General features: G+C 46.4%; 2 protein-coding genes across 2 annotated transcripts; both read right to left on the bottom strand.

The window, feature by feature from the left end:
• Positions 1-4,197: 4,197 nt before the first annotated feature.
• LOC123181762 (uncharacterized) lies at positions 4,198-6,588 on the bottom strand. Its single transcript, XM_044594098.1, has 2 exons — positions 6,220-6,588; positions 4,198-6,133 (listed from the first exon to the last, which is right to left on the bottom strand). Exons 1-2 carry the CDS (start codon positions 6,355-6,357, stop codon positions 5,660-5,662), a joined length of 612 nt encoding a protein of 203 aa, XP_044450033.1. The 5' UTR covers positions 6,358-6,588; the 3' UTR covers positions 4,198-5,659.
• Positions 6,589-23,814: 17,226 nt separating this feature from the next.
• Positions 23,815-25,108, bottom strand: LOC123169302 (E3 ubiquitin-protein ligase EL5). Its single transcript, XM_044587146.1, has one exon. It carries the CDS (start codon positions 24,803-24,805, stop codon positions 24,242-24,244), a length of 564 nt encoding a protein of 187 aa, XP_044443081.1. The 5' UTR covers positions 24,806-25,108; the 3' UTR covers positions 23,815-24,241.
• Between the last annotated feature and the right edge of the window lie 699 nt (positions 25,109-25,807).

Genomic DNA, 25,807 nt, shown 5'->3' on the forward strand with positions numbered 1-25,807 from the left:
ACCAGCCCTCTCCACGGGCTCCTGTTCAACCACCCCTTCACGGGCTACTGTTCATCCAGCCCTCCACCGTCTACTGTTCATCCAACCCTCCACGGGGTGGTCCTGTTCATCCAGCCCTCCACGGGGTCCTGTTCATCCAGCCCCAACCGGCTCGATCGATTGGGGTCCTGTTCATCCAGAGGTAACGCCACGGGGTCCTGTTCATCCGCCCCCATCGGGAACTGTTCATCCAAACACCCCCAGCAACGCTCACTGTTCATCTAGAGGCAGCATCGATCGGCTTCAGTTAGCAGCAGTAGCGAAGGAATCGCTCGGTCGGGTTCAGTTAACAGCCATGGATCGATCGCTCGGGTTCAGTAACGCGTAGCCTGCAGTGCAATCGCTCGGGTTCAGTAGGCGAACGCCTCGCTCGATCGGGTTCAGCTAGAGCCCAACGCCTCGCACCCACACGCATGCGTGTACGAGAGAAACGCGCAAACCTCCGTGCATCGCTCGGCCCCGACCACCCACCGTAACCGGGAACACCCCGATATTTTCCTCGCCCTCGCTTCTACCACGGTTTTTTCCGTCATGGACGGCCCAAAGAATGTAATGCAGCTGCGTCTCCAGCCTGCCCAGGACGAAAAGCCCATTTTCTATCATGATTTTTTGTCATAGAAGTAGGAGCCCACCACATCTATGATGATACCGGGTTTTGTCACAATTATCGTCACAGAAGTGTCATAAGTATGACAGATTTTTTTTTCGTTCGGCCCAAAATGTCACGGATGTGTCTTTTTTTTGTAGTGTTAGCACCCGTTCAGTCAACCAATCATGAGAATGAGATACTGAAAAAATAGTGGGAAATATACTATACCCAGCATCCTTCATGTCAATGTCACCACAGACAACATTGGCGGTCTTGCGGCCTTTCCCATGTTGACGCTTGTCATAACGGTTAGGGCAACTAGGAGCCCAATGATCAAGATGTCTGCACACATGACAAACACCTTTCTTTTCAGTCTTTTTAAAGTTGGTGTGCCGTGAAGCCTTGTTCTTCTCATCAAACTTTGCTTACCATAAAACTTGCCCTTGTTCTTGAACTTGTGGGGCTGAAAGTTTTTCTTCTGTGTCAAATTGACATTAGAACCTCCCTCAATACCTTGAGCACGTGTGTCTCTTGCTCTTGCCTTTTCTTCCACATCAGGAGTACCAATGAGATCCAGAACGGAAAACTCCTGTCTCTTATGTTTTAGAGACAGGTCCGGCCATGAGGGGTGGCGGGAGGGGCGACTGCCCGGGCCCCCAAAAGCAAGGGCCCCCCCACCCAGGTAGTACGTAGCAGTAGCAGCCGACCGTGAGTACTCATTATCTTCGTTCTCCTCTGATCGCGAGTACTAGCAGCCTCAGGTAGTAGTTGGGCATGTACCGTAGCTGCACTTAAAAAAAGAGATCCCTGGGCCTGGTCCAAGTAGTAATAGCCATGTAATTTCACGTCGGGCGTCTGATCCAGTAGCTTGGAGCTAGCATCACGCACGTTGCACCTAGCGCGTCGCCTTTTAACCTCTTGTTCAAGTTGCCATTAGATAACCTAGGGAAGTTTTGCTTAAGGAGAAGGCCTAGATTGCAAGCAACACGACTGCATGCAGGACCTCAGCAGCGCACAAGAATGTACTCCGTGGATATTGGCATTTCTGGCCAATCAAAGTTTTACATCGCACGTAGCATTAACCGTTATATTTTTGCAATTTGATAATGATGTTCATAGTGCAGATCTCAAAGAGATTATGAAATGTTTTAGATGTTGATCTTGACGGGTAGTTTTCGGATGAATTGTTCAGTTACGATATGAATGTGGTAATCAACTCTTGATTTACTCATTTGCACAATTAGATAAAAGTAACTTTGCACAATCATTACAATTTTATTTATTTTTAAAGATATGAAAGAATATTTTGCATATCATTCATATGAATTTGCTCATGTATCTTAATTTCAGTTGCTTCTACTTAGATTAACGATCTTATCAATAGTGAGTTCAAGAACAACGTACTCTGCTTTTCAGATGCAAATGTCCTTTAACTGGGACTATTTACAGCCTTATGGCTACCTCAAACATATTATGTACACATATAGTTGTACTAAGTCTCACACTATACATAGCTCTGTATTCTCGCCAAAAAAACAGGGCTTTGTTTTTCTAAAGATGTCTGATGATAGACACACTACACACTTTTGTCTATTTCCTTCATAGGCCATCATATATCCCTTGGCTACTTGTGAGATTTTAGTGACACAGATCACATGTGTTTATTGGTAACATTCTCACCTATAAATCTCTTTCGGCGACTATTGTTATGATGTTTATGTTAAATGGCCCCAAGTTTTAGTGTCGCCTTGGCCCCCAAAATCTCAGGACGGCCCTGAGAGGTAGCAAAGTTCCTCCACGAGGGAGGAAGCTTAGTGATGATGCCTCCGACAACAATCTTGTCCGATAACATACAATTGAAGTGCTCAAGTTCTCTATCAAATGATTGTATCTCGTGAGCTTGCTCAACCACGGAGCGCTCATCAGTCATCCTGTAGTCATAGAATTGTTCCATGATGTACAGCTCAGTGCCGGCATCCGAGATTCCAAACTTGGCTTCAAGTGTGTCCAACATATCTTTGCCATTATCAATTGACGCATAAGCATCAACTATGTTCTCACCAAGTCAACAGAGCAGCCTTTAACAGGGTATCAATTTTCTGAAAGGCTTGTTCCTGTTGAGGATCAAGATCTATTTCAGGTTTGCTAAGAGGTATGCCAAGAGTGGCATCATAGTAGCTCATGGTTTGAAACCATAGAACGGCTCTCACACGCCACTTCTTATAGTGCGCACCCTCAAATATAGGAGGCCTCCGCCAAACCACTCGGGATAAATTGCTTACAATAAGGATTTTTGATTGTTGAAAATATGAGCTATTTACCGTATGATTTTATTAACAGAAACAATAAATAAAACATGACTATCATAACAAAGATAAGACCAATCATGCAATCTGACATAGAGCATGCAAATAGCATCTGAAGTAGTGAATATGAACATAAAATATCTAGGGCAGAAGCAAGAAAAGAAACTCTAGCAGGATGTCGAACAAAAAGAACACGAACACATACCGGCAGTGGCATTGGGATTGGCGTTGGCGTTCACCCATGTAGTCGAAGAGGTTGTCGATGCCGGGGAAGAAGTCGTCGTTGGGGAAGTGGTCGTCGGCGTGCATGATGAAGAGGTCAGTAGTCGCGCAGAGCAATCCCCCAAAACCTTATCACCCTTTTCCCGTATGGACTCGAAGTGGCGGGGTTTTGGAGGCCTACTCTCTCGACCTACGATGCACACCGCAAGCCGGGATGGGGAAGAACCTAGCAGCAACTCAGAGCTTGGAACTCGGTGGCATGAGGAAGGTGATGTTCTCGTGTGTCTCTCTGGAGAGGAGCAACCGCTCGTTTATAGGCACAAGAAAAGGAAGCGAACATGCAGCAGCGCGGGGTGAAGAAAAAGAGGGAGACAGAATGAACAAGCAGCTACTAAAGAGTGTAGTGTTCGTATTCAATCTCCACTAAACAAATTTAGACAACGGCCCGGCTCATCCGCAACCCGTGATGCGTCGTGACGAGGCATGGCGAGACGGGCGTCGGAGGAGGAGCGCGCGTGCTCTCTTGTTCTCATGCCCATACATATGGGAAAACAACTTACCTTATGAGGAGGTCCAACTCCTACTAGGTGAACAGTGTGAGATTAAACTTTAGTCCCACCTTTTATTTTGTATGGGGGTAAGTGGACCTCTAAGATTTATTAGGAATTCTGAATATGGCTATTGAGCTGGCCTGAAATAAACCTAATTCCAGCACAACACACGATTGACTCCCCCGACTCCGGCAGGGTCGAGCAGCCGCAACGGGTGAGGGTGGGAGTGGATAAGGAGAAATGACAAGGAAACATTCACGGGCGCGGCGGTTACAACGAACGCTGCTTTGAAATTGTGGCATGGCTGCTACAACCGTGCCAAGATTCGTGCAAGGAATCCAAAGGGCGTCTGCTGAAAGGGTCTAATATCTGATGTTCGCTGGTTATGTTTTTCGAACTTATTTTTTGTCAAATTTATGAAAGCTGAAAAATCCATGGTGCCTCGTATATTTAAACGGAGGGAGCAGTAACAAATAAAACAACAGAGGGATGTTTGCTGGATGTCTTTTCTAAGGGAAAGAAAAACAAAAGATAAGAAAAAACCTGACACTGCAAAGAAGATAGGCGAAAAGTTACATGTACTTTGACAGTTTGACAGTTGGGCAGTACTAGGCGCCGGTCGACCGGCCCAAATTTGGGCCGGTCACCGCGCAGCCGCCCGATACGTGCGCCCTGGACCATAGGATTGCCTCGCACACGTCCCTTTTCTTCTCGCGAGCGACGCCGGTCACGCAAATCCCCCTGCTTGTTCATCGTTCCCCCGCGGCTTTCTGCCTCTGCCTCCATGGCGTCGCTCGCCGGTGCAGCTCGCCGGGCAACCTCGCTGGCTCCATGGTTGCATCGCTCGTGCCCCGCGTCTATCCGCCCCTATGTAGCAAAAAGCATCGTCGGTTCCAACAAAACAGCCCGCAGGTCGCAACATCCCTCGCTAGTTCGTTGCTCCTGTCATAGTCGTCGTCATCACCATAGCCGGTTCCAGCAAAATTGGCCGTCGGTTCCAGCAAATTTGGGCGATGGTTCCAGCTTTGCGAATTTCGTAGCTCCCCCGACACATCTCGCGTGAGGGAGAAAAGCGACTGCCGGCAGATGGATCCAATACAAAATCAAAAAGATGGGATGGTAGCAAAAATCTAAGACGGTGGTAGCAAAAACAAAGGATGGTAGTAGCAAAAATTTAGAACTGGTTTCATAAAAAATCAAAGATGGGCGGTAGCAAAAATCAAGACTTAGCAAAAATCATATATGGTGGCAACAAAAATTGAAGCTGGTTCTAGCAAAAACAACCCCCACTTACAGATCCTAGCAAAAAGAGTCATTGGTTCCAGCAAAACAAAACCCCGGTTGTAGCAAAAATTGCCGCCGATTGCAGCTCCTGCCGATGCTGATTCCAGGAACTCCGGCGTGGTGTTTGACTTGCAGCAGCGGCTGCCGCGGCGCATCCCCTCGGTACAGCTGGAGCAACTCTGGCGTAGTGCGCAGCTGGACAGCTCGCAGCGGCTCGCGGTGGTGGTGATGAGACAGCTCGCGGCGGCGGGGTGTGGTCGTGAGTCGGCGATGCACGGCGGGAGTTGTGCTTCTCTGGTGTGGTTGTGATGCAAGGCGGGGCTGGTGCGAGCTGCTGGCAGGTGGATCGGAAGAGAAGAGATGGAAGGGAAAGTACTAGCGAAAGAATACGAACGAGAATGAGTGGACCAGAGCATTGCACCTGAGAAGATAAGGAAACAGAGGAGAAAAACGGTGCAAGGGACCCCACTGCGCGTGACGCTCCGCGTGTGACCGGCCGAAATCGTGGCCGGTCGACCGGGTGGCACCGGAAATACACTATCGACTGACATGTGGTCCAAGTTCTATAAAAACGAACAAGAAATACACCTCTCAGAGGCTGTCACGTGGCCCAAGAGCAGAGGAACAGTCACCAGCACTCCAGCAGTCGATCGACAGGCGGGAGAGCTTCACGTCACGAGGTAGATAGGCATCGCCGGAGCAGCCCCTCCCGTTCCTGCGGCGCCGCCACGGAAATTGACGTCCCTGAGGCTGACATACGGAACTCGGACCGAGGCAATGCCGAGCTCGGCGGCGGCCAGGTGATCGGAACGCACGGCCGGCGACCAACACGTGCACCCCGTGGAGTCGTCGTCGCCTCCGTCATCGGCGAAGTAGAGTGGCCGGGGGGCGAACGCAGCAGCAGCACTGCAGGAGGACGACGGGGCTGTGCCGGCAGCCCGAGCGGTGGGGCTGGACTTGGACGAGGGGCGCTTGAAGAAGAGGAGCGCCGCAGAGGCCGCAGAGCTCCACCACCCGCGGCGGCGCTGCTTGCCATTGTGCTGCGCGTGCTGGTGCTTCTTGGAGATGGGCTTCTGGAGCTTGAACCGCGCGTGCTCAAGCGGCGGCGGTGGCGGTGGCTGCTGGTGACGCTTCGCGTCGGGCTGAGAGATTGAAGGAGCAGAGCGAGTTTCAACGATTGGGAAACTGAGAAGTTGACGTGGGACTGACTAATTAAGAGGAGACTGACCAGCTGGGAGAAGCGGAGGAGCTGGGGGTCGAAGCCGTAGTCGCTGAAGTGGTGCGGCGGCTCCGTCTCGCCGGCAGCCGCCGGGAACGGGAAGACCGGCGTCCTCGTCGTCGCGGCCACCGCCCTCTTCTTCCCCATCAACGGAGTACGTACTAACTCCACAGCCGAGTTACCAGCCAATTGCGGGTAGTGTACAAAATGGAGAAGCTCGTGGAAGCTCTGGTTTCGGCGAATATATCTTTGCAGTACGCTCCTCCTTGGGAGTAGTAATAAACTGAGTGAGTTCAATCGATTAGTGCCGCAGCGTGTCGAGATGCAGACGAGCTGAGCCGGTGACTGGTAGCGGGTGGGCGCGGCAGTGATGAGTGGCGGGGGCAGGTAAATAGTGACCGTTGCAGCCGCTGCTCCCCCGCGCGTGCCCACTTTTTCTTCCTTTTCGTCATCTTCCTTTCCCGAGCTGGCTGGCATGCGATCCGTTTTCTCCCTTCTGGCTGCACCGCTCCGAGTAAACTAAATTGATGCTGGTTGCCGGCACAAGCTTACTGCAATACTGCTGCTCGATGATGGAGGCTGAGGGGTGTTTTGTTTCCAGGGATTTTTTTATATGGACTAGAAAAAGAAAGTCTCTCTTAGAGTTTTTTTACCAAACAGAAGGGACTTTTTAAGGACTAAACTAGGCATTTGAGACTAAATGAAGAAGACTCTCAAGGAGAGTCTTTTTGGGACTTTTCCAACAATGTCCCTTCATGCACCCATTGGCCCGCCACCCCATGGTGTTGTTTGATTATATTTTTCTATATACTATGGGCAACATGGTCATTTAATAATCTCTACGAAGGGACTAGGGACTTTTTAGTCTCTGAAAACAAACAAGAAGGAACTTTTTAGGGACTAGGGACTTTTTAGTTGGGACTAGAAAAAGTCCTAGGGCTAGAGAACCAAACACCACCTGAGTACTCTGATGCGAGTATGTGACCTGATTTACCAACATGATCGTGGTGCGGACAATGAGTGTTTCCGAACAGAGTAGCACCACTGCAAGGTCACAGTGCACTGAATCGAGTGAGATCAGTGTCCGGTAGAACCGGAGACAGCGGGAACGAAACTGAGACAATGGTCGGGCTTGCGTGGACCTCTTTCTAGTTGATTGATCTCGGGGAAGCCAGTTGCCTAGACTTTTTGGTGGATGTCTTGATGTAGGCGGTCCTTACAGACATTGAGCATGCAGAGGAGCATGTTCTCAATTTTAAGGAATCGGTCAAGGGTCCTCGAACGCTCAACCGCAACAGGGCGTGCGACCATTCTATAGGTGAGGATGCTGCCGCAACTCTTGGATTTGAGAACATGGGTGATCCTATCAAACTTTCAGGCCAGAATCTGACCATATTTGAAGAGTTTGTTCAAATGTGTCAACAAATTCGACACTGAGCAACTCATGGGCAACCATAGCAAGATCTGATTGAGTATCTGTGGGCAGTTAAAGGGGACAACAATGTAGGATTGTAACATTTGAACTTTTTAAAATTATAAGTATTGTTGCATTTGAACATTTGAACTATTCTAGACTATATATGCAGCTATTTGAGTGTGTGAACTTAAAAAAATTGTGGCCAAATGTATGTGAATAGCTTTGGATGCCCGGCTTCCGCATCTGTGTCCGCGGACTGGTCCCACCAGTCCGTGGACAGATGCGATGTCCGTTTTGTCGGTTAGCATTGGACATGCCCTAACTGCATATGTCTGGTTGCATTTCACTTAAAACTTAATAAAGTTAAACAAATTTGATGCATATTTAAACTACCCGGACGAATTGTTTCATCCTTCGATGATTTTTACATAAAATCGGATGTTCATGTTCTTTATTTAAATATGCATCAGATTTGTTTTCAAGATGTCACCAAACATTTGTGGCTATGGTTGCATGGCCGGCTTTCATATCAGTGTCCGTTAATTGGTCCCTCAGTCCGCGGACAGATACGGTGTTCGGTATGGGGATCGGTGTCGGAGATGACCTAAGGTGTCTCTTTTCCTTTCTCCGTATAAGATGAGAAATAGGATTTTTTTTCCCCTGCGAGGTTATAGATGGTTCTTTTGTGTCCAATCTGATTTTGCTCAGGTGTTGATTTTCAATCCAGATTTACACATGTGCGGAAAAAAGACGGATCATGCGATATTGATTAAGATTGCACTCTAAATAGAATTTTAATTTTTTAACAAGGTAAAATAATGTTATATTCACATTCTGTTCATTTTTAATTTTAATATATAAAATGTCAAAATTGGAGTTGGAGTTTAAAGGACATGCATATCGAAACAAATACATTTTCTAGGGGACGTAGGGCCTCCGCACGAAAGATACAGGGCCGGCCCAGCGCACGACATGCTAGAGGCTACATGCAAAATCTTTCTTTCTTCCTGTTTATTTTCATGTTTATTTTTTATTTTTTTGCTTTCTTTTTTATTTTTGTTTATATTTGAAAATATTCTAAATATATATTCAAAATACTTTAAATAAGTTTATGAAACATATTAATCAAGCATTTCAAATATGTTAAATGTGTATAGTAAATATTAATCATGTAGACAAAAAATGTATACAAAATATATATAATGTGTATGAATTTTTTTCATGTATTTAAAAAATATTCATAAAGAATTTTATTAAAAAAAATTAGTCAATTATGGGGAAAATGTCAATCGAATATTTGATTTTTATTTAATGTATATACAAAAAATGTTTTAAATGTATACGAAAAATGTACAAATGTTAAAAAAGAATAGGCTTCAAAACATATATATGGAAAAAATTTAATCATGTAGTTATAAAATTTTAAGCATATAAAAAAATGTTCCTGACATATAAAAAATTGTACAGTGTGCATGGGAAAAAAGTAGATATTAAAACAGAATTAGGAAAACAAATGTTAAACATGTAGAGGAAATTTTTCAGATGTATGAAAAAATGTACAATGTATGTTAAAAAATGTAGAATATGGATAAAAATGTAGAGATCAATGCGTATATTTGAGAAAAATGTCAATGCTACACTTGAAAAAATTTAAACACGTATAGAATTTTTTTTATGTATACAAAAAATGTACAATGTGTATGAAAAATAAGTAGACATCAAAACATATATCTGAAAATATGTTAATCAAATATTATTGTATAATAAAAAAATTCCTATGTATACAAGAAATGCAAATTATGTGAAAAAAGTAGACATCAAAACATATATCTTAAAAAATGGTAAATGAGTATGAAAAATGTTTCTTCTACATACAAAAAGGCAGAATCTATATGAAAAAAGTAGTCCTCAAAACATATATATTAAAAATAATGTTAATCATGTATTTGAAAAAATGATAAATGTGTATAAAAATGTTTCCACTCTATACGATAATGGTAAAAAACAAAGCAAACAGGAATGAAACAAAGAAGGCTGAAGAGAAAAAGGAAAAGAAATAATAAAAAGAAAATAAAGAAACCCTAGAAACGGGTCTAAAACAGTGCAACATATTGAAAAATGAAGAAACCCGAATAAAACCCAAGAAAGAAGCAAATAAAACCAAATTAAGAAATATAAAATCCGAAGGAACCGATGCAATACAGCGAAACAATGCGAAGCCGAGAATACTGATAAAAACGAAAAAGAAACAGAAGAAAACCAAAGAAAAAATGAGAAAGAAATATAAAAACAGAAAAAAAAATCGAGCCAAAAGAGTGGACGCACTGAAAGATTGGTGCTGCAGTACTTAGCCGTCCAGCAGTGCAACGACCAGAAAGTGGTCCAGGCGAGAGAATCGTATATGTTGGTTGTAGCATGATATAGCTCTTGCGAACATAAGCCGCTCCCCGTCTGGTTCGCCTCTGGCCCAAGGTTAAAGGGCCAGCCCAGTACTATAGCGAGTCTTAGTGCGAGTTTTTTTTCTCTGTTGTCTTCACGGTTTTCACTGTTTTTGGTTAAGTTTTTTCTTAGGATTTCTTTTTGATTCTTTTTTAAACATATGTCTACTTTCTTTGTACACATTGTATATTTTTTGTATACATGATGAATATTTTTTATACATGTTTAACATTTTTTTAAATACTTATTTTTTACATTTATATGTGTCCTCGAGACGGCATGACAATCGTGATTAGGAAAGTGCGGATACCTGGGCGAGGACGGCTGGGCATGCATGGTGACGGCGTTGATCGGCTTAGCGAGATCAGATCACAGACGTGATGTTTTTTTTTCTGGAGGTAGCAATCGTTCTGTTGTCTAGCTTGAAGTGCGGCAGTCTGCCGACATAACATTTGATCTAAACCATTGATATGGCAGACCATTGATATAATGTGGACATTGGATGTGATTAAAATGGGTTTGATGAGAGGTTTCTGGTTATCCCATGTGCACCTTGTGATGTGGATGTGATTAAAATGGGTTTGATGAGAGGTTTCTGGTTATCCCATGTGCACCTTGTGATGTGGATGTGATTAAAATGGGTTTGATTAAAATGGGTTTGATGAGAGGTTTCTGGCTTTCCCCGCTCATGATCCCCCGGACGAATCAATCACGCTCATAATCATGACTGATCTTCTCCTGTGATTTATGTATAGTTTCAATTATCATTAAAGCAGACGGATTTTTTCCCATGAATTAAGGACGGTTTTTAATTCTCATTAATACGAAAAGATTTTTTTCTTTATTGAAGGACGGTTTTCAATTCTCATTTAAGGAGAAAAATACATGCCTAATTTTTTTCACCTTTTAAGGACGGAGAGAAGGTATGCTTTTCTGCAGTAAAAAGATTGTCAAAGGTGGGATTCAAACCGTCATCCTCTCCTTTGAGGATTGAGTAAGATAACCACTAGACTATCTAATTAGTTTTGCGATTTGACTAATTGAGGTTTAATTTCTAGACATGTGTATCATGCTCGAAAACAGCATGGTAATTTTTTTTGCGAGGGAACAACATGGTAATTTAGGACTGCAACGATGGTAACATGCACGCAAACACCACGGCAACTGTGACCCCGAGTACAGATATTGTTGAAAATATACATACGGCAATTCGGTGCAAAGGACATGGTAATATACACACCACAGACGTAATATACACATCACTAGAATATCTAATCATTTGTGTGATTTGACTAATTGAGATCAGATCACAGACGTGATGTTTTTTTTTTCTGGAGGTAGCAATCGTTCTGTTGTCTAGCTTGATGTAACACCCCGAGAATCATGCTACAGTAACTCCCTGTGATTAAGCTAATCATGTTGCTAAACAGGGCTTGATCACATTTGAATCACATTCCTTTTCAAACTCCTAATTCAAACTTCAATTAAATTTAAAAGTGGAAAATAAAAGTTTTCAAAAATTTAAACAAAAATGTTCGGGCCCTGCCAGAAATTGCACTGATAATTATTGTGGAGAAAACACATTATTATAAAATGCCTAAATACTTTTAAATGAAATAAAACAGAAAAGAAAATAAACAAATAAAAAGAAAATAGAAAACAGAACAGACAAAGAAAAAGAAAAAAAGAGAAGGCCCTCCCCCCACTGGACCCCTGGCCCAACTGGGCCGACCCCCGGCCCAGCCGGCCTAGCCCATCTCCCACTCCCCCTCGCCCCCTTCCCTGTTCCCCCGACCGGGGTCGGAACAGGGGTCGTCCCCGCCGCACCCCCTCGCCGGCGACGGGGAGGATAAGGACGCCAGCCCCCTCGCCTCCTCGGGCCTCTCTCCCACTCGCCCCGCTCTCCTCTCGGCCTCCGCGCCTCTCTCTCCCCCCAGATCCGCGCCGCTCCTCCCTTCCCCACGCCCGACGCGGTCGCCGCCGTTCACCGTCGTTCCCGCGGCCACCGTGCCCCAATCGCCACTTCGCCGTGTCATACGCCGTCGCCGCCCTCGACTACACCACCTCCACCTCTCCGTTGGAGCTCCGAGCCACTTCAACGGCCTCCCCGAGCTCGTCTTCCCCGCACGGCCGCCCTCGATTGCCGCCCCGTTTCGCCGCCTCGAGCCTCCCCGAGCACGCTGCCGTCCCCCTACAGCCTCGCCGTGAGCCTCTCCCCCTCCTCCCCTGTCCTTTCTCTCTCGCGCGCCCCCTAGCGGCTTCCCCACGCGCGCCCGAACGCCGCGCCGTGGAGCTCGTCGCCGGCGGGTCTCCGGTGACCATTTGGTCATGGGCGTATGCCCGTTAGCTCGACCGCACCGTGTAGCACCCGCCTAGCTAGCTAGTTCGGCCGCTCGCGCGCCCTAACGCCGCACCCGCCCCAGCCCGAAGTACCTCGCCGCCGGCGAGCTCGTAGCGCTCGCCCCCGCCCGTTCCAGCCGCTCCGGCCACCACCATTGGACGCGCGGCGCTGAGCCGCGTCGAACGCGCCCAGCCACGACCCCGCAGACCCCCTGTGCGCGAAACCCGCGCCCCTCCCGAGCCGCGCCGCCGCGTTTGGCTCGTCGGAGTTGCTCCGGCGCCGGCCGCCGACGTGGCTGGCCTGGGGCCACCCCAGTGCCTCTGCCAGTGGGCCCCGTGGGCCCCGTTGACTGGGTCAACCCAGTCAACGTGCTGACTGGGCAGGCCCAGCCACTGACATGCGGGCCCCGCCAAAAAATTTAAAAAAAGGAAAAGAAAAATGTTTTTATAATTAAAACTAATTAATTAACTTAATCACTCACTGACAGGTGGGCCCAGTAGTTAATTAACTAAAAATTAATTAGTTTAATCTTCTGTTTAACCCACTGTCTATGACAGGTGGGTCCCCCGTGTCAGTTTTAACCAGTCAACCGGACTGTTGACCGCTGACGTCACTCATACGTCATGCTGACGTCATATCCCTTTTCTGTTAATTAAATAATTCCAGAAATTCAAATAATCTTTGAAAATTCATATCTTTTAAACCGTAACTCGGATGAAAATGTTTTCTATATGAAAGTTGCTCAGAACGACGAGACGAATCCGAATACGCAGTCCGTTCGTCCACCACAACCCCCTAACCTATCGAACTAGCAACTTTCCCCCTCCGGTCCGTCTGTCCGAAAACGCGAAACATCGGGAATAGCTCCCGGATGTTCCCCCCTTCGCCGGTACCACCTACTGTCGCGTTAGGGCACACCTAGCACCGCTCATTGTCATGTCACGCATCGTCATGCTTATGTTTGCATTGTATTTACTGTTTCTTCCCCCTCTTCTCTCCGGTAGACTACGAGACCGACACTACTGCTGTCCAGTTCGACTACGGAATTGACGACCCCTCCTACTTGCCAGAGCAACCAGGCAAGCCCCCCCCCTTGATCACCAGATATCGCCTATTCTTCTCTTTATTGCTTGCATTAGAGTAGTGTAGCATGTTACTGCTTTTCGATATCCTATCCTGATGCATAGCCTATCCTTGCTACTACTGTTGGTACCTTTACCTGCAATCCTACATGCTTAGTATAGGATGCTAGATTTCCATCAGTGGCCCTACATCTTGTCCGTCTGCTGTGCTATACTATCGGGTCGTGATCACCTGGGCAGAGATCACGGGTATATACTTATATACTACATACATGACACATGTGATGACTAAAGTCGGGTCGGCTCGTAGGAGTACCCGCAAGTGGATCTTTGTGGCGGAGCGACAGGGCAGGTTGAGACCACCCAGGTGAGAGGTGGGCCTGGCCCTGGTCGGCGTTCGCGGTTACTTAACACGCTTAACGAGATCTTGGTATTTGATCTGAGTCTGGCCATTTGTTCTATACGCACTAGCCATCTACGCGGGAGTAGTTATGGGTATCCCGGCGTCGTGGTATCAGCCGAAGCCTTCTTGACGTCAGCGACTGAGTGGCGCGTGCCGGATTGGACTGGAACGCCACTAGGCTAGGTCTGCTTCCGGCCGCGTACGCAACGTGCAGGTGTGCATAGGGCGATGGGCCCAGACCCCTGCGCGCATAGGGTTAGACCGGCGTGCTGACCTCTCTGTTGTGCTTAGGTGGGGCTGCGACGTGTTGATCTTACGAGGCCGGGCATGACCCAGAAAAGTGTGTCCGGCCAAATGGGATCGAGCGTGTTGGGTTATGTGGTGCACCCCTGCAGGGAAGTTTATCTATTCGAATAGCCGTGTCCCTCGGTAAAAGGACGACCCGGAGTTGTACCTTGACCTTATGGCAACTAGAACTGGATACTGAATAAAATACACCCTTCCAAGTGCCAGATACAACCCGGTGATCGCTCTCTAACAGGGCGACGAGGAGGGGATCGCCGGGTAGGATTATGCTATGCGATGCTACTTGGAGGACTTCAATCTACTCTCTTCTACATGCTGCAAGATGGAGGCTGCCAGAAGCGTAGTCTTTGACAGGACTAGCTCTCCCCCTTTTATTCTGGCATTCTGCAGTTCAGTCCACTGATATGCCCCTTTACACATATACCCATGCATATGTAGCATAGCTCCTTGCTTGCGAGTACTTTGGATGAGTACTCACGGTTGCTTCTCTCCCTCTTTTCCCCCTTTACTTTCTATCTGGTTGTCGCAACCAGATGTTGGAGCCCAGGAGCCAGACGCCACCGTCGACGACGACACCTACGACACTGGAGGTGCCTACTACTACCTGCAGGCCGCTGACGACGACCAGGAGTAGTTAGGAGGATCCCAGGCAGGAGGCCTGCGCCTCGTTCGATCTGTATCCCAGTTTGTGCTAGCCTTCTTAAGGCAAACTTGTTTAACTTATGTCTGTACTCAGATATTGTTGCTTTCGCTGACTCGTCTGTGATCGAGCACTTGTATTCGAGCCCTCGAGGCCCCTGGCTTGTATTATGATGCTTGTATGACTTATTTATGTTTTAGAGTTGTGTTGTGATATCTTCCCGTGAGTCCCTGATCTTGGTCGTACACATTTGCGTGCATGATTAGTGTACGGTCAAATCGAGGGCGTCACACTTGAAGTGCGGCAGTCTGCCGACATAACATTTGATCTAAACCATTGATATGGCAGACCATTGATATAATGTGGACATTGGATGTGATTAAAATGGGTTTGATGAGAGGTTTCTGGTTATCCCATGTGCACCTTGTGATGTGGATGTGATTAAAATGGGTTTGATGAGAGGTTTCTGGTTATCCCATGTGCACCTTGTGATGTGGATGTGATTAAAATGGGTTTGATTAAAATGGGTTTGATTAAAATGGGTTTGATGAGAGGTTTCTGGCTTTCCCCGCTCATGATCCCCCGGACGAATCAATCACGCTCATAATCATGACTGATCTTCTCCTGTGATTTATGTATAGTTTCAATTATCATTAAAGCAGACGGATTTTTTCCCATGAATTAAGGACGGTTTTTAATTCTCATTAATACGAAAAGATTTTTTTCTTTATTGAAGGACGGTTTTCAATTCTCATTTAAGGAGAAAAATACATGCCTAATTTTTTTCACCTTTTAAGGACGGAGAGAAGGTATGCTTTTCTGCAGTAAAAAGATTGTCAAAGGTGGGATTCAAACCGTCATCCTCTCCTTTGAGGATTGAGTAAGATAACCACTAGACTATCTAATTAGTTTTGCGATTTGACTAATTGAGGTTTAATTTCTAGACATGTGTATCATGCTCGAAAACAGCATGGTAATTTTTTTTGCGAGGGAACAACATGGTAATTTAGGACTGCAACGATGGTAACATGCACACAAACACCACGGCAACTGTGACCCCGAGTACAGATATTGTTGAAAATATACATACGGTAATTCGGTGCAAAGGACATGGTAATATACACACCACAGACGTAATATACACATCACTAGAATATCTAATCATTTGTGTGATTTGACTAATTGAGATATAATTTATAGACATGTGTATCACGACGGCATGGTAATTTAGGATTGCAACGATGGTGACGTGCACACAAACACCACGGTAACTGAGACCCCGAGTACAGATATTGTTGAAAATATACACACGGTAATTCGGTGCAAACAACATGATAATATACACACCACAGATGTAATATACACACCACTAGACTATCTAATCATTTGTGTGATTTGACTAATTAAGATTTAATTTATAGAAATGTGTATCACGCTGGAAAACGGCATGGTAATTTAGGACTGCAACGATGGTAATGTGCACACAAACACCACAGTAAGTGTGACCCCGAGTATTGATATTGTTGAAAATATACACACGGTAATTCGGTGCAAACAACATGGTAATATACACACCACAGACGTGATAACTTACTTAGCCTAAGCGTAATAACTTTGGACCCGAATTTTTTTTATTGAAAAATATAACGTCAATAACTTCTATGTACATAGTATGTTTATATATACGCAACAAATTTATATCTCAATACAACACCTCAGTAACTTTTGACCCTGGGATAAAAGCGGTTAAAAAATATACCTCCCGATAACTTTTATGTAAATAATATAATTATATACGCACTACAAAACTGATAACTCAGTACAAATACCGCGGTAATTGATACGTCTCCGACGTATCTATAACTTATGAAGTATTCATGCCATGTATACGACAATTTTATATGGTTTTGGTGCACTTTTATATGATTTGAATGAAACTAACCTGGAATGACGCTGTCATCAGCAGAACTACCATGGTGTTATTTTTGTGCAGAAATAAAAATTCTTGGATTGGGCTGAAACTTTTTGGTGATTTTTTTGGAACATAAGAGACCCCCGAAGCTTTGTGCGAGGACCAGATGACCCACAAGGACACGACAAGCTCACACAGCGCGGCCCCCGCAAGGGAGGGGCGACTGAGCTTGTGGGTCCCTCGGGCACCACCTTGATGTGAGACCAAAAAAAAATTATAAATAGGGAAACTCCCGAAACTTAACCTAGAACTTCCGCCCCGCTGCCGCAAGCCTCTGTACCGAAGCGATTCATCTGGAGGCCTTCTCTGGCACCCTGCCGGAGTGGGAAATCATCACCGGAGGCCATCTTCATCATCCCGGCAGTCTCCATGACGAGGAGGGAGTAGTTCACCCTCAGGGCTAAGGGTATGTACCAGTAGCTATGTGTTTGATCTCTCCCCCCTCCCTCCTTCTCTCTCTCGTGTTCTTGATTTGACATGATCTTGATGTACCACGAGTTTTGTTAATACAGTTTGATCGTATGGTGTTTTTCCCACTCTATTTTGTTGTGATGAGTTGAGTGTTGTTGTTTGAGGTTTGTTATGTTGGTTTGGATATTGGATTTGAGATCACTTGATGTATGTCTTGCATGTGGATACCCGTGGTGACAATGGGGTATTCTATTGAGTCATTTGATGTATGTTTTGGTAATCAACTTGCCGATTCCCGTGGTGACATTAGGGTAATCTAGGCACATAGGTTGATACACGTTTTCGTTCTACTTTCTCTGATAGAAACTTTGGAGTGATTCTTTGTCGCACGTTGAGGGATTGTTATATGATTCAATTATATTAGCACTGTTGAGAGATTGCACTCGTGGAATTGAATAATTGTTATTACATTCCTGCACTTAGTCAAAACATTATTTCTGCCTCATGCTTGATGAGTTAGGGTCATGAATTCAATTTAAAGGACAATGGTTGTTTGTTTTATTTGAATGAAATGTTCCACGGCTATGCACCGATTGTTGATGGACTTTTTATATTGAATCTAGAACAGGAACCGGTCTATGACATGAATGTCAAGAGGCATAAGCCTAATGAGATAAATCTGACATACTTCTAGCATTGCTGGCTTGGACACATTAGTTTGAAACGCATGAATAAGCGCCATGATGATAGGCTCCTAACTTCGTCCTACTTTGGGTCGTTCGAGACATGCGAATCACGCTTGCTCGGCAAGATGACTAAGTCTTCTTTTGCAAAGAGTTGTGAGAGATCGTCCGAGCTGTTGGAACTTATACACAGTGATGTGTATGGTCCAGTGAGCATAACTTCCAGATGTGGCTATCAGTACTTCGTGACTTTAACCGACGACTTGAGTAGATATGGATAGACCTATTGATGCAGCACAAGTTGGAAACTTTTGAAAAATTCAAAGAGATTCAGAACGAGGTTGAGAATCAGTTCGGCAAGACTATAAAATTTCTACGACCAGATCGTGCGGGTGAGTACATGAGCCAAGAGTTTGATGATCATCTTAAAAGCCGAGGTATAGTACCTTAGCCCACACCTCCGGGTATGACATAGAGAAATGGCGTGTCGGAACGGAGGAATAGAACCTTGTTGGACACGGTCTGGTCTATGATGAGCAAGTCGGATTTACGCTTGTCATTCTAGGGATACGCTCTAGAAACTGCAGCTTTCACACTCAATAGGGTACCATCAAAATCCATAGGCAAGACACCGCATGACATGTGGACCGGGAAGAGTCCCAGTTTATCTTTTCTAAAGATATGGGGTTGTGAAGCATTTTTCAAGCGACTTATGTCAGACAAGCTTACACCCAAGTCGGATAAATGCATATTTATGGGATATCCGAGCGAAACCTTGGGATTCAGCTTCTACAATCGGGAAGAGAACAAAGTGTTTGTTGCTCGGAACGGGGTTTTCCTAGAGAAAGAGTTTCTCAATCGAGAAGCCAATGGGAGGATGGTCCGACTCGAAGAAATTCGAGGACCACTCGGGGACGACTCGGCTGGTGATGAGATCATACCGGAGTCGGTCAGGGAACCCATAGTGGAAGCGGCACCTAAACGACGAAGGTCAGAAAGATTGCGCGGAGTGCGTGATGTATTGTTGCTAGAAAGCGACAAGCCAGCCACATATGAGGAAGCGATGGTGAGCCCAGATTCCGAGGCATGGCTGGAGGCCATGAGATCCGAGTTAAAGTCCATGGATGAGAATCAAGTCTGGGACTTGGTTGACCCGCCGCCTGGTGTAACAGCATTGTTTGATCGCCTTGCTAGAGGTCGCTACTAGCCTAGCAGGTCGGAGGTGATTCGACCTGCGACCAAGCCGACTTGAACCTAAGGGGTCGTGCGCTTAAGGGAAGGAACTTGTGAGGCCGGATCCGACTCCACGAGCCAGATGCGATCCTACTTGGACTCGGATCCAGGCCGAACAGACTTTGGGCTTTAGGATCCATGCGAGGCCCGAGAGTTGAGCCCGCGGCAGATGCCTATATATAGTGGAGGTGTGGCACACTCATTCGATTGATCGCTTCAGCGCCGTGACGAGGAGGGAGTAGTTCACTCTCGGGGCTGAGGGTATGTACCAGTAGCTATGTGTTTGATCTCTCTCTCTCTCTTTCCTCTCTCCTCTCTCTCTCTCGTGTTCTTGATTTGGCACGATCTTGATGTACCATGAGCTTTGTTAATATAGTTGGATCATATGGTGTTTTCCCTCTCTATCTTGTTGTGATGAATTGAGTCGTGCTCCTTGAGGTTTCCTTATGTTGGATTGAATATTGGATTTGAGATCACTCGATGTATGTCTTGCATGTGGATACCCATGGTGACAATGGGGTATTCTATTGAGTCACTTGATGTATATTTTGGTAATCAACTTGTCGATTCCCGTGGTGACATTGGGGTAATCTAAGCACATAAGTTGATACACACTTTCGTCCTACCTTCTCCAATAGAAACTTTGAAGTGATTCCTTATTGCACGTTGAGGGATTGTTATATGGTTCAATTATATTAGCACTATTGAGAGATTGCACTAATGGTATGAACCCTAGCTAGGCCTTGCTTCTAAACATTGCAATATCGGTTGTGCTCACTTTTGTTACTTGCTATCTTGTTGTTTTTATATTTTTAGACTACAAAATCTATATCTTCTATCCATACTACACTTGTATCACCATCTCTTCGCCGAACTTGTGCACCTATACAATTTACTATTGTACTGGGTATGTTGGGGACACAAGAGATTTCTTGTATTTGATTGCAGGGTTGTTTGAGAGAGACCATCTTCATCCTACGCCTCCCACAGATTGATAAACCTTAGGTCATCCACTTGAAGAAAATTTGTTGTCGTCCTACAAAACTCTGCACTTGGAGGCCCAACAACGTCTTCCAGAATAAAAGTTGCGTAGTAGACATGAGTAACTTGTGACGCTAGGATAAAAGTTGTCGAAGAATATACCCCCGATAATTTCTATGTAAATAGCATGATAATATATGCATAACAGAGACGATAACTTACTTAGACCAGTCGTCGTAACTTTTTGACACGGGAAAAAAGTGTTGACCCCCCTCATAACTCATGTGTAAATAACATGATAATATACACACAACTAAGCTGATAACCTACTAGTCCAGGTGTGGGAACTTTTTGACCGGGAGGGGAGATTGTTAAAAGACACCTCTGGTAACTCATGTGTAAATAACATGGTAATATACACATAACAAAGCTGATAACTTAGTTAGCCCAAGCCTGATAACTTTTTGACCAAAAAAAAGTCGTTGGAACATACCAACATGGAATCAAGTTTCGAAGGTCTCGCCACGTCGAATTTGTTTTTTATGAAAACGACTTTTTGATTGGACCGATGGTTTGAGCTGCAAAACATTTTGAAGTTGCGAAAAAGAGAATCTAGTTGACCCCAGGAGGGGGTGTAGTTGTTGACCCCCCCCCCCCCCCCCAATAAATTTTGTGTAAAATGCTTAGTCACAAACACCGTGGTAACTTGACCCGCGTAAAAAACTTGTTGAAAAGATATCCCACTAACTTTTGTGTAAAGAGCGTAGTATTATACACATCATAGACCTGATAACTTACGGACAAACATCGTGATAACTTGGGACCTGAGAAAAAAAGTTGATGAAAACATATCCGATAGCTTCTCTGTAAATAGCATGGTAACATACGCACCAACACCACAGACCTGATAACTTTGGTACAAACAGCGCTGTAACTTTGATCGGGAAAAGAAGTTGCTGAAAACATATAACCGGAATGTATCGAAATGGGATCTAGTTTCAAAGGTCTCATCTTGAACTTTTTTTATGTGAAAACATTTTTTTGATTGGACCTACGATTTGAACTACAAAACGTTTTGAAGTTTCAAAATAAGGATAATTTAGGGTGACATAAGCTTATCTGTCCTCTAGTTTATTTGCACGCGGGGGAGAAGGTTGGATGACCATTTTTATGCCACAGTAATTTCTATATAAACAAGGCGGTAACTTATGTATCACAGACGCGATAACTTAGCCTGGCCTGCTAACTTTTGACTTAAAAAAGTTGCCGGAACATACCAGCATGAGGTCTAGTTTTGAAGTTCTCATCGCGACAAATCTTTTATGTGAAAATAGTTTTTGCATTGAACGAACTATATAGATTCACTCATTTTGTTTCGTATATAGTCCATATTGAAATCTGTAAAACGACTTATATTCAGAAACGAAGGGAGTACTATGCATGTCACACCGCATGCGTGTCAACTACTCACCATGTGCTGCGCGAGAAGACCGAGTGCAGATGTTCGTACCTGTTCCTATATTCAGAATAGATGGACGTTATCACAGTCCTACAAGTAAACAATGGAGATAAAGTACGTACTGTATTTTTTTCCTAGAAGAAAGAGCGGAGGCGGGGAAGGCATTTTTGCTGCTGGTTTTGTGACTTTGGCTGTTGCTCTCAACTGGTGCCGTCTAGCTTCGGTGGCCGGTCATGATGCGGCGGCGGCGTGCGTTCCTTGCTTGCTTGGATCGGCGTCAAGCATCAATCCCAAGCCTTGAGCGAGACCGGTGACCGCCGACGAACAGCTATCAAGTACTCCCTCCGTTTGCAAAAACTTTATCCTCAAATAAATATATCTAGCATCAAGTTAGTGTGAGATATAAGATTTTTGGATGGAGGGAGTAGCAACATGTGACCGGCGGCTCCGGCAGCAGTTTCGTTGATACTTGGATGTTGGGTAAACATCTTTGTTCGTCGGCACATGGTGGATGCCGGTTGAAGCCAATCATGCCAGGCAGCAGCTAGCATCACATCACATCGCCCCGCCCAAGGTGCCCAAAATCAGCCAAAGATTCCGCAGCTCGTGACCGGTAACACCGAACAGTACGCGCGGCCAACTAATTAATCCCCGACTCCGTCCAGATCATTCTGCCGTACCCTATCGTACAACCAAGACAAGATGCCCCCTCCTCGTTTTGGCATCTCTTCATCAACCATCTTTCTCCTCCATAATACGTATCTTGGAGATAATGTTATGAGTCGTACGTCACGGGTCTCCGTACACCCACGTCCACATCAGCCCAGCCCAGCGGCAGCGGCGGTCAGGTTGGCGGTGCACCGGTGCGCGCATGTGGTACCCAGTAGTGCATGGCCGTAGCTTTCGATGGTGCCCCTTCCCCCGGAGCACATGGATCCGGCTGTCTTGTCGTCGTGCCTTTGAAAAATGGGAGGCGACGACGGAAGCCCGTGTGGTGTGGTGCGGTGCCATCACGTCGCTGTCGGCGTACGAAACGGTACGATCTGAGGACGGTACAACTGACCGCGGGCGACGACAACGTAATCGATCGATCGGCCGGAAAGAGATTTTTTTAAAGTTTTAGTTTAACGTCGCCGCTGTCTGGAGTACAACAACTCCTCTTGGAATGGAGGCGTGCTGGATTTGCGCAGGGCGCTTCTCGGTGCGTTGGGTAGCCAGGTAGGTGGTGTAGCCGTGAGCCTCCCCTCGAGGCTTATCTGCGTGAGCTGGAAGATATGCATGCATGGGGCTGGGGCAGCACGAAACCTGACGAAACGTGCGTGACCTGATCAGAGAGATGTTATCTACAACTCCATATACATATAGCCCATACTGTTGCCAGTGAGTGCCCATACTGTTGCATGCACGGCAGTGCAGTGACTCAGTGGACCACATCCATGACTCAAGGAGCTGGCAGCTAGCTCCAAGAACCGAATCCACTACGTGTGCGTCCAGGTGGTACCATGTACTGTACATGCGTGGAGTGGTCAGTGGTTTCGTTGCTATGGAAATGGCAGACACGACATGATCGAGCACTGCTACATGAAAGGGAGGATCTGATGTTCCACGGGAAAGCTACTTTTGATTCATAGGATTTTTACGTGATTTTCATAGGAATCGTCATCCTACGGAATTTTTTTTGTAAGCCTTGATTTGTAGTAGGAATTCCCCTAGTCTATTTCATAGAAAATTTTACACAAAGTCTGAGCTCTTGGAAAAATTCCTATGCCTCCCACACACACTTGTGCCAGCTCCCTTGTTTTACAATTCCATAGAATTCAAATGGGCAGGCGGATCATAGCAATCCTCTATTTTCCCCATAATGTTAATCAAAATAATGAGACCTAATTAAGCATCTGCGCGCTTTTATTCGCCATGGTTATTCAATGCTGAAGACAGGCGATGCAGCCGCGAGACCATTACATTTCAGTTTCTATGGCGCCTGCTTGAAAACTTTGAACGACCGAAGTCACTAAAGTAGAGAATTCAAGCATGTCGTAGTAGAAAAGCAGTTTCCTACTATTACAGTGACTTCCACTTGGGTGTTGAGTCTGCTTGTTTCTTGATTTCATGTGCCTAGATTCTAGGCGAGTTCAATTGGACTTCTACCTTCCCGAGTGAAAGGAAATCCCTTTCTCGTTTTGTAGAACCATGCAATTAGGTACCCATCAACATAGCCGAAAGAGCATATTTTCAACTTGATGGCCATGCCCAAAAATGTCGATCAAACCTTTTCATTAATAATTTACATATGTATATGATCTTACACTACTAATTTTGTCACGCACACAATCACACGCGAGCCTAATCTAATATATATGTTGCTAATCTTACAATTCCAATCATACGCACATCATCATCATCATATAGAAGAAGACTCCGATTCAAATATGCATCTCACCGATCACCAAAACTGACGAGAGCCAGAGAGATACGTATAGTAACAAGAACACAACAAACCCAAAGACGAGGAACGAAGCCAACCGTACCTCGCCGACCCGCAGGAGTCAGCTAAGGGATAGCGACACACCGACGCCGAAAGATGCGTGTCGCCTTCCGCCGTTTACGTGCTCCTCTGGCTTGGCTTTGGTAGCACGCGGCCTCGCCGGCGCGCGCAGATCCGCCTCACACCGGGCACTCCGCGCCGTCGTCTTTTGGGTCGTTCTTGGGCTCGGCGGCGGCGGGCGCAGGGGCGACCACGCTGGCGCGGCAGAGCGGGCACGTGGAGTGTAGATGCAGCCACGCGTCGACGCACGCGGCGTGGAACCGGTGCCCGCAGCGAGGGAGGAGGCGCGCCAGGTCGCCGTCCCGGAACTCCACGATGCACACCGCGCAGTCGGCCGCCGCCTTCCCGGCGGCTTCGCTGCTGGAGTCGAACACGGACACGGGCAGGGAAGACGGGATGTCCGGCTGCTCGGGGTCGCGCAGTCGCCTGGACGCTCTCGGCGAGGTCGCCGGAGACGAGTCGGTCGATGACGACTCCTCATCAGCACCTCCGGGGGTAGACGGCCCTCGCTTCCCGGAGAAGAACCGCCAGAAGTAGAAGAAGATGAGGACTATCATTAGCACGTTGATGCTGACGAGGCAGGCCGTCAGCATCGGGCCGTGCGGCGCCCAGTGCTTGCTCGTCTCTACCGCCGCCGCCGCCGTGGTCGCTGGGCTCGCGCTGCCGCTCTGGGGCGTTGACATGGTGGCGCTTGATGCAAGAAGATGGCTTCGGACGAGTGGAACGGCAGATGGCAGTTGCCAATGGTGTGCATAAATAGCACAGACCGAATCTTTCTTGTTTTACAAATTACAAACGAAAAAGGGCGTCCTTCCCAAGCAGATTATCAACTTTGTCGTTGGTAACTAAAAGGAGCACGAGGGACGAGAATGCACCCGAAGAACAGGGAAAAGTAGCAACTAAGAATGGGGAAGAAGAAAAGCGGAAGGACGAAGGTGGTGTAGGAAAGTGGAGAGAATGGGGGGGTTTATAAAAGGGTGGAGGATGAGATAATATTGGCTCTTGGGGTTTGGTATGTGCAAATGGTGATGAGTTTATTAACTTGGCAACGGTTTGACTGGGGTGTGGTGTGCAAATGGTGTTGTAACCTAGGTTGGCTCTTACTACTATCTCATGGCATTTCTAATTGATCGCCTATAACCGGTCAGAGGAGTAAAAACCTGGGTTTACTCATCTAAGCGGGACCTAGCTGATCACCGATAACTGTTGAAGGATGATCATTATCCAACGTCGCTTATCCCTAACATATATTTACTCCACCGCTTGACGACGGAGTAAAAAAAAAAATCTCCACTCATCCTTTCCATCTCGTCTGCTTCTACTTTTCCCCGTCCCCGCCACCGGTGACACCCCCTTCCCCGCTGTGTTCCGCCGCCCTCTCCTTCCAATGGCCGAACCCCGTGGATGGTGCTCCATGCCGCCGATCCGCGTCGTGGATCCGCCCCGCCACGTGAGCCGCGCGTCTTCAAGCGGCACCTCCTCAAGAAGCCGCCGCCGCCGCTGGTATGCGGCCCTCTCACCGCATCTCTGACTTTCCCGACCTCCCTCCGCGCGACAGCAGCAGAGGAAGTACATCGGCATCCACCAGCGGGGGTACGTGGGTGGCGGAGATAACCGACTGTGAGACCAACACGAAGAATTGGCTCGGGTCCTTCCACACGGCGGAGCTCGGCGCCCTCAAGTAC

Source organism: Triticum aestivum, chromosome 1D (assembly GCF_018294505.1).
Source record: "Triticum aestivum cultivar Chinese Spring chromosome 1D, IWGSC CS RefSeq v2.1, whole genome shotgun sequence".
NCBI lineage: Eukaryota > Viridiplantae > Streptophyta > Magnoliopsida > Poales > Poaceae > Triticum > Triticum aestivum.

Bases quoted from the DNA above. Each gene is read 5' to 3' on its own strand.
- LOC123181762 (XM_044594098.1), bottom strand. From the start codon at position 6,357: ATGGGGAAGAAGAGGGCGGTGGCCGCGACGACGAGGACGCCGGTCTTC. The intron at 6,134-6,219 runs GTCAGTCTCCTC...TCAATCTCTCAG, and splicing joins TCCTCCGCTTCTCCCAGCTG to CCCGACGCGAAGCGTCACCA.
- LOC123169302 (XM_044587146.1), bottom strand. From the start codon at position 24,805: ATGTCAACGCCCCAGAGCGGCAGCGCGAGCCCAGCGACCACGGCGGCG.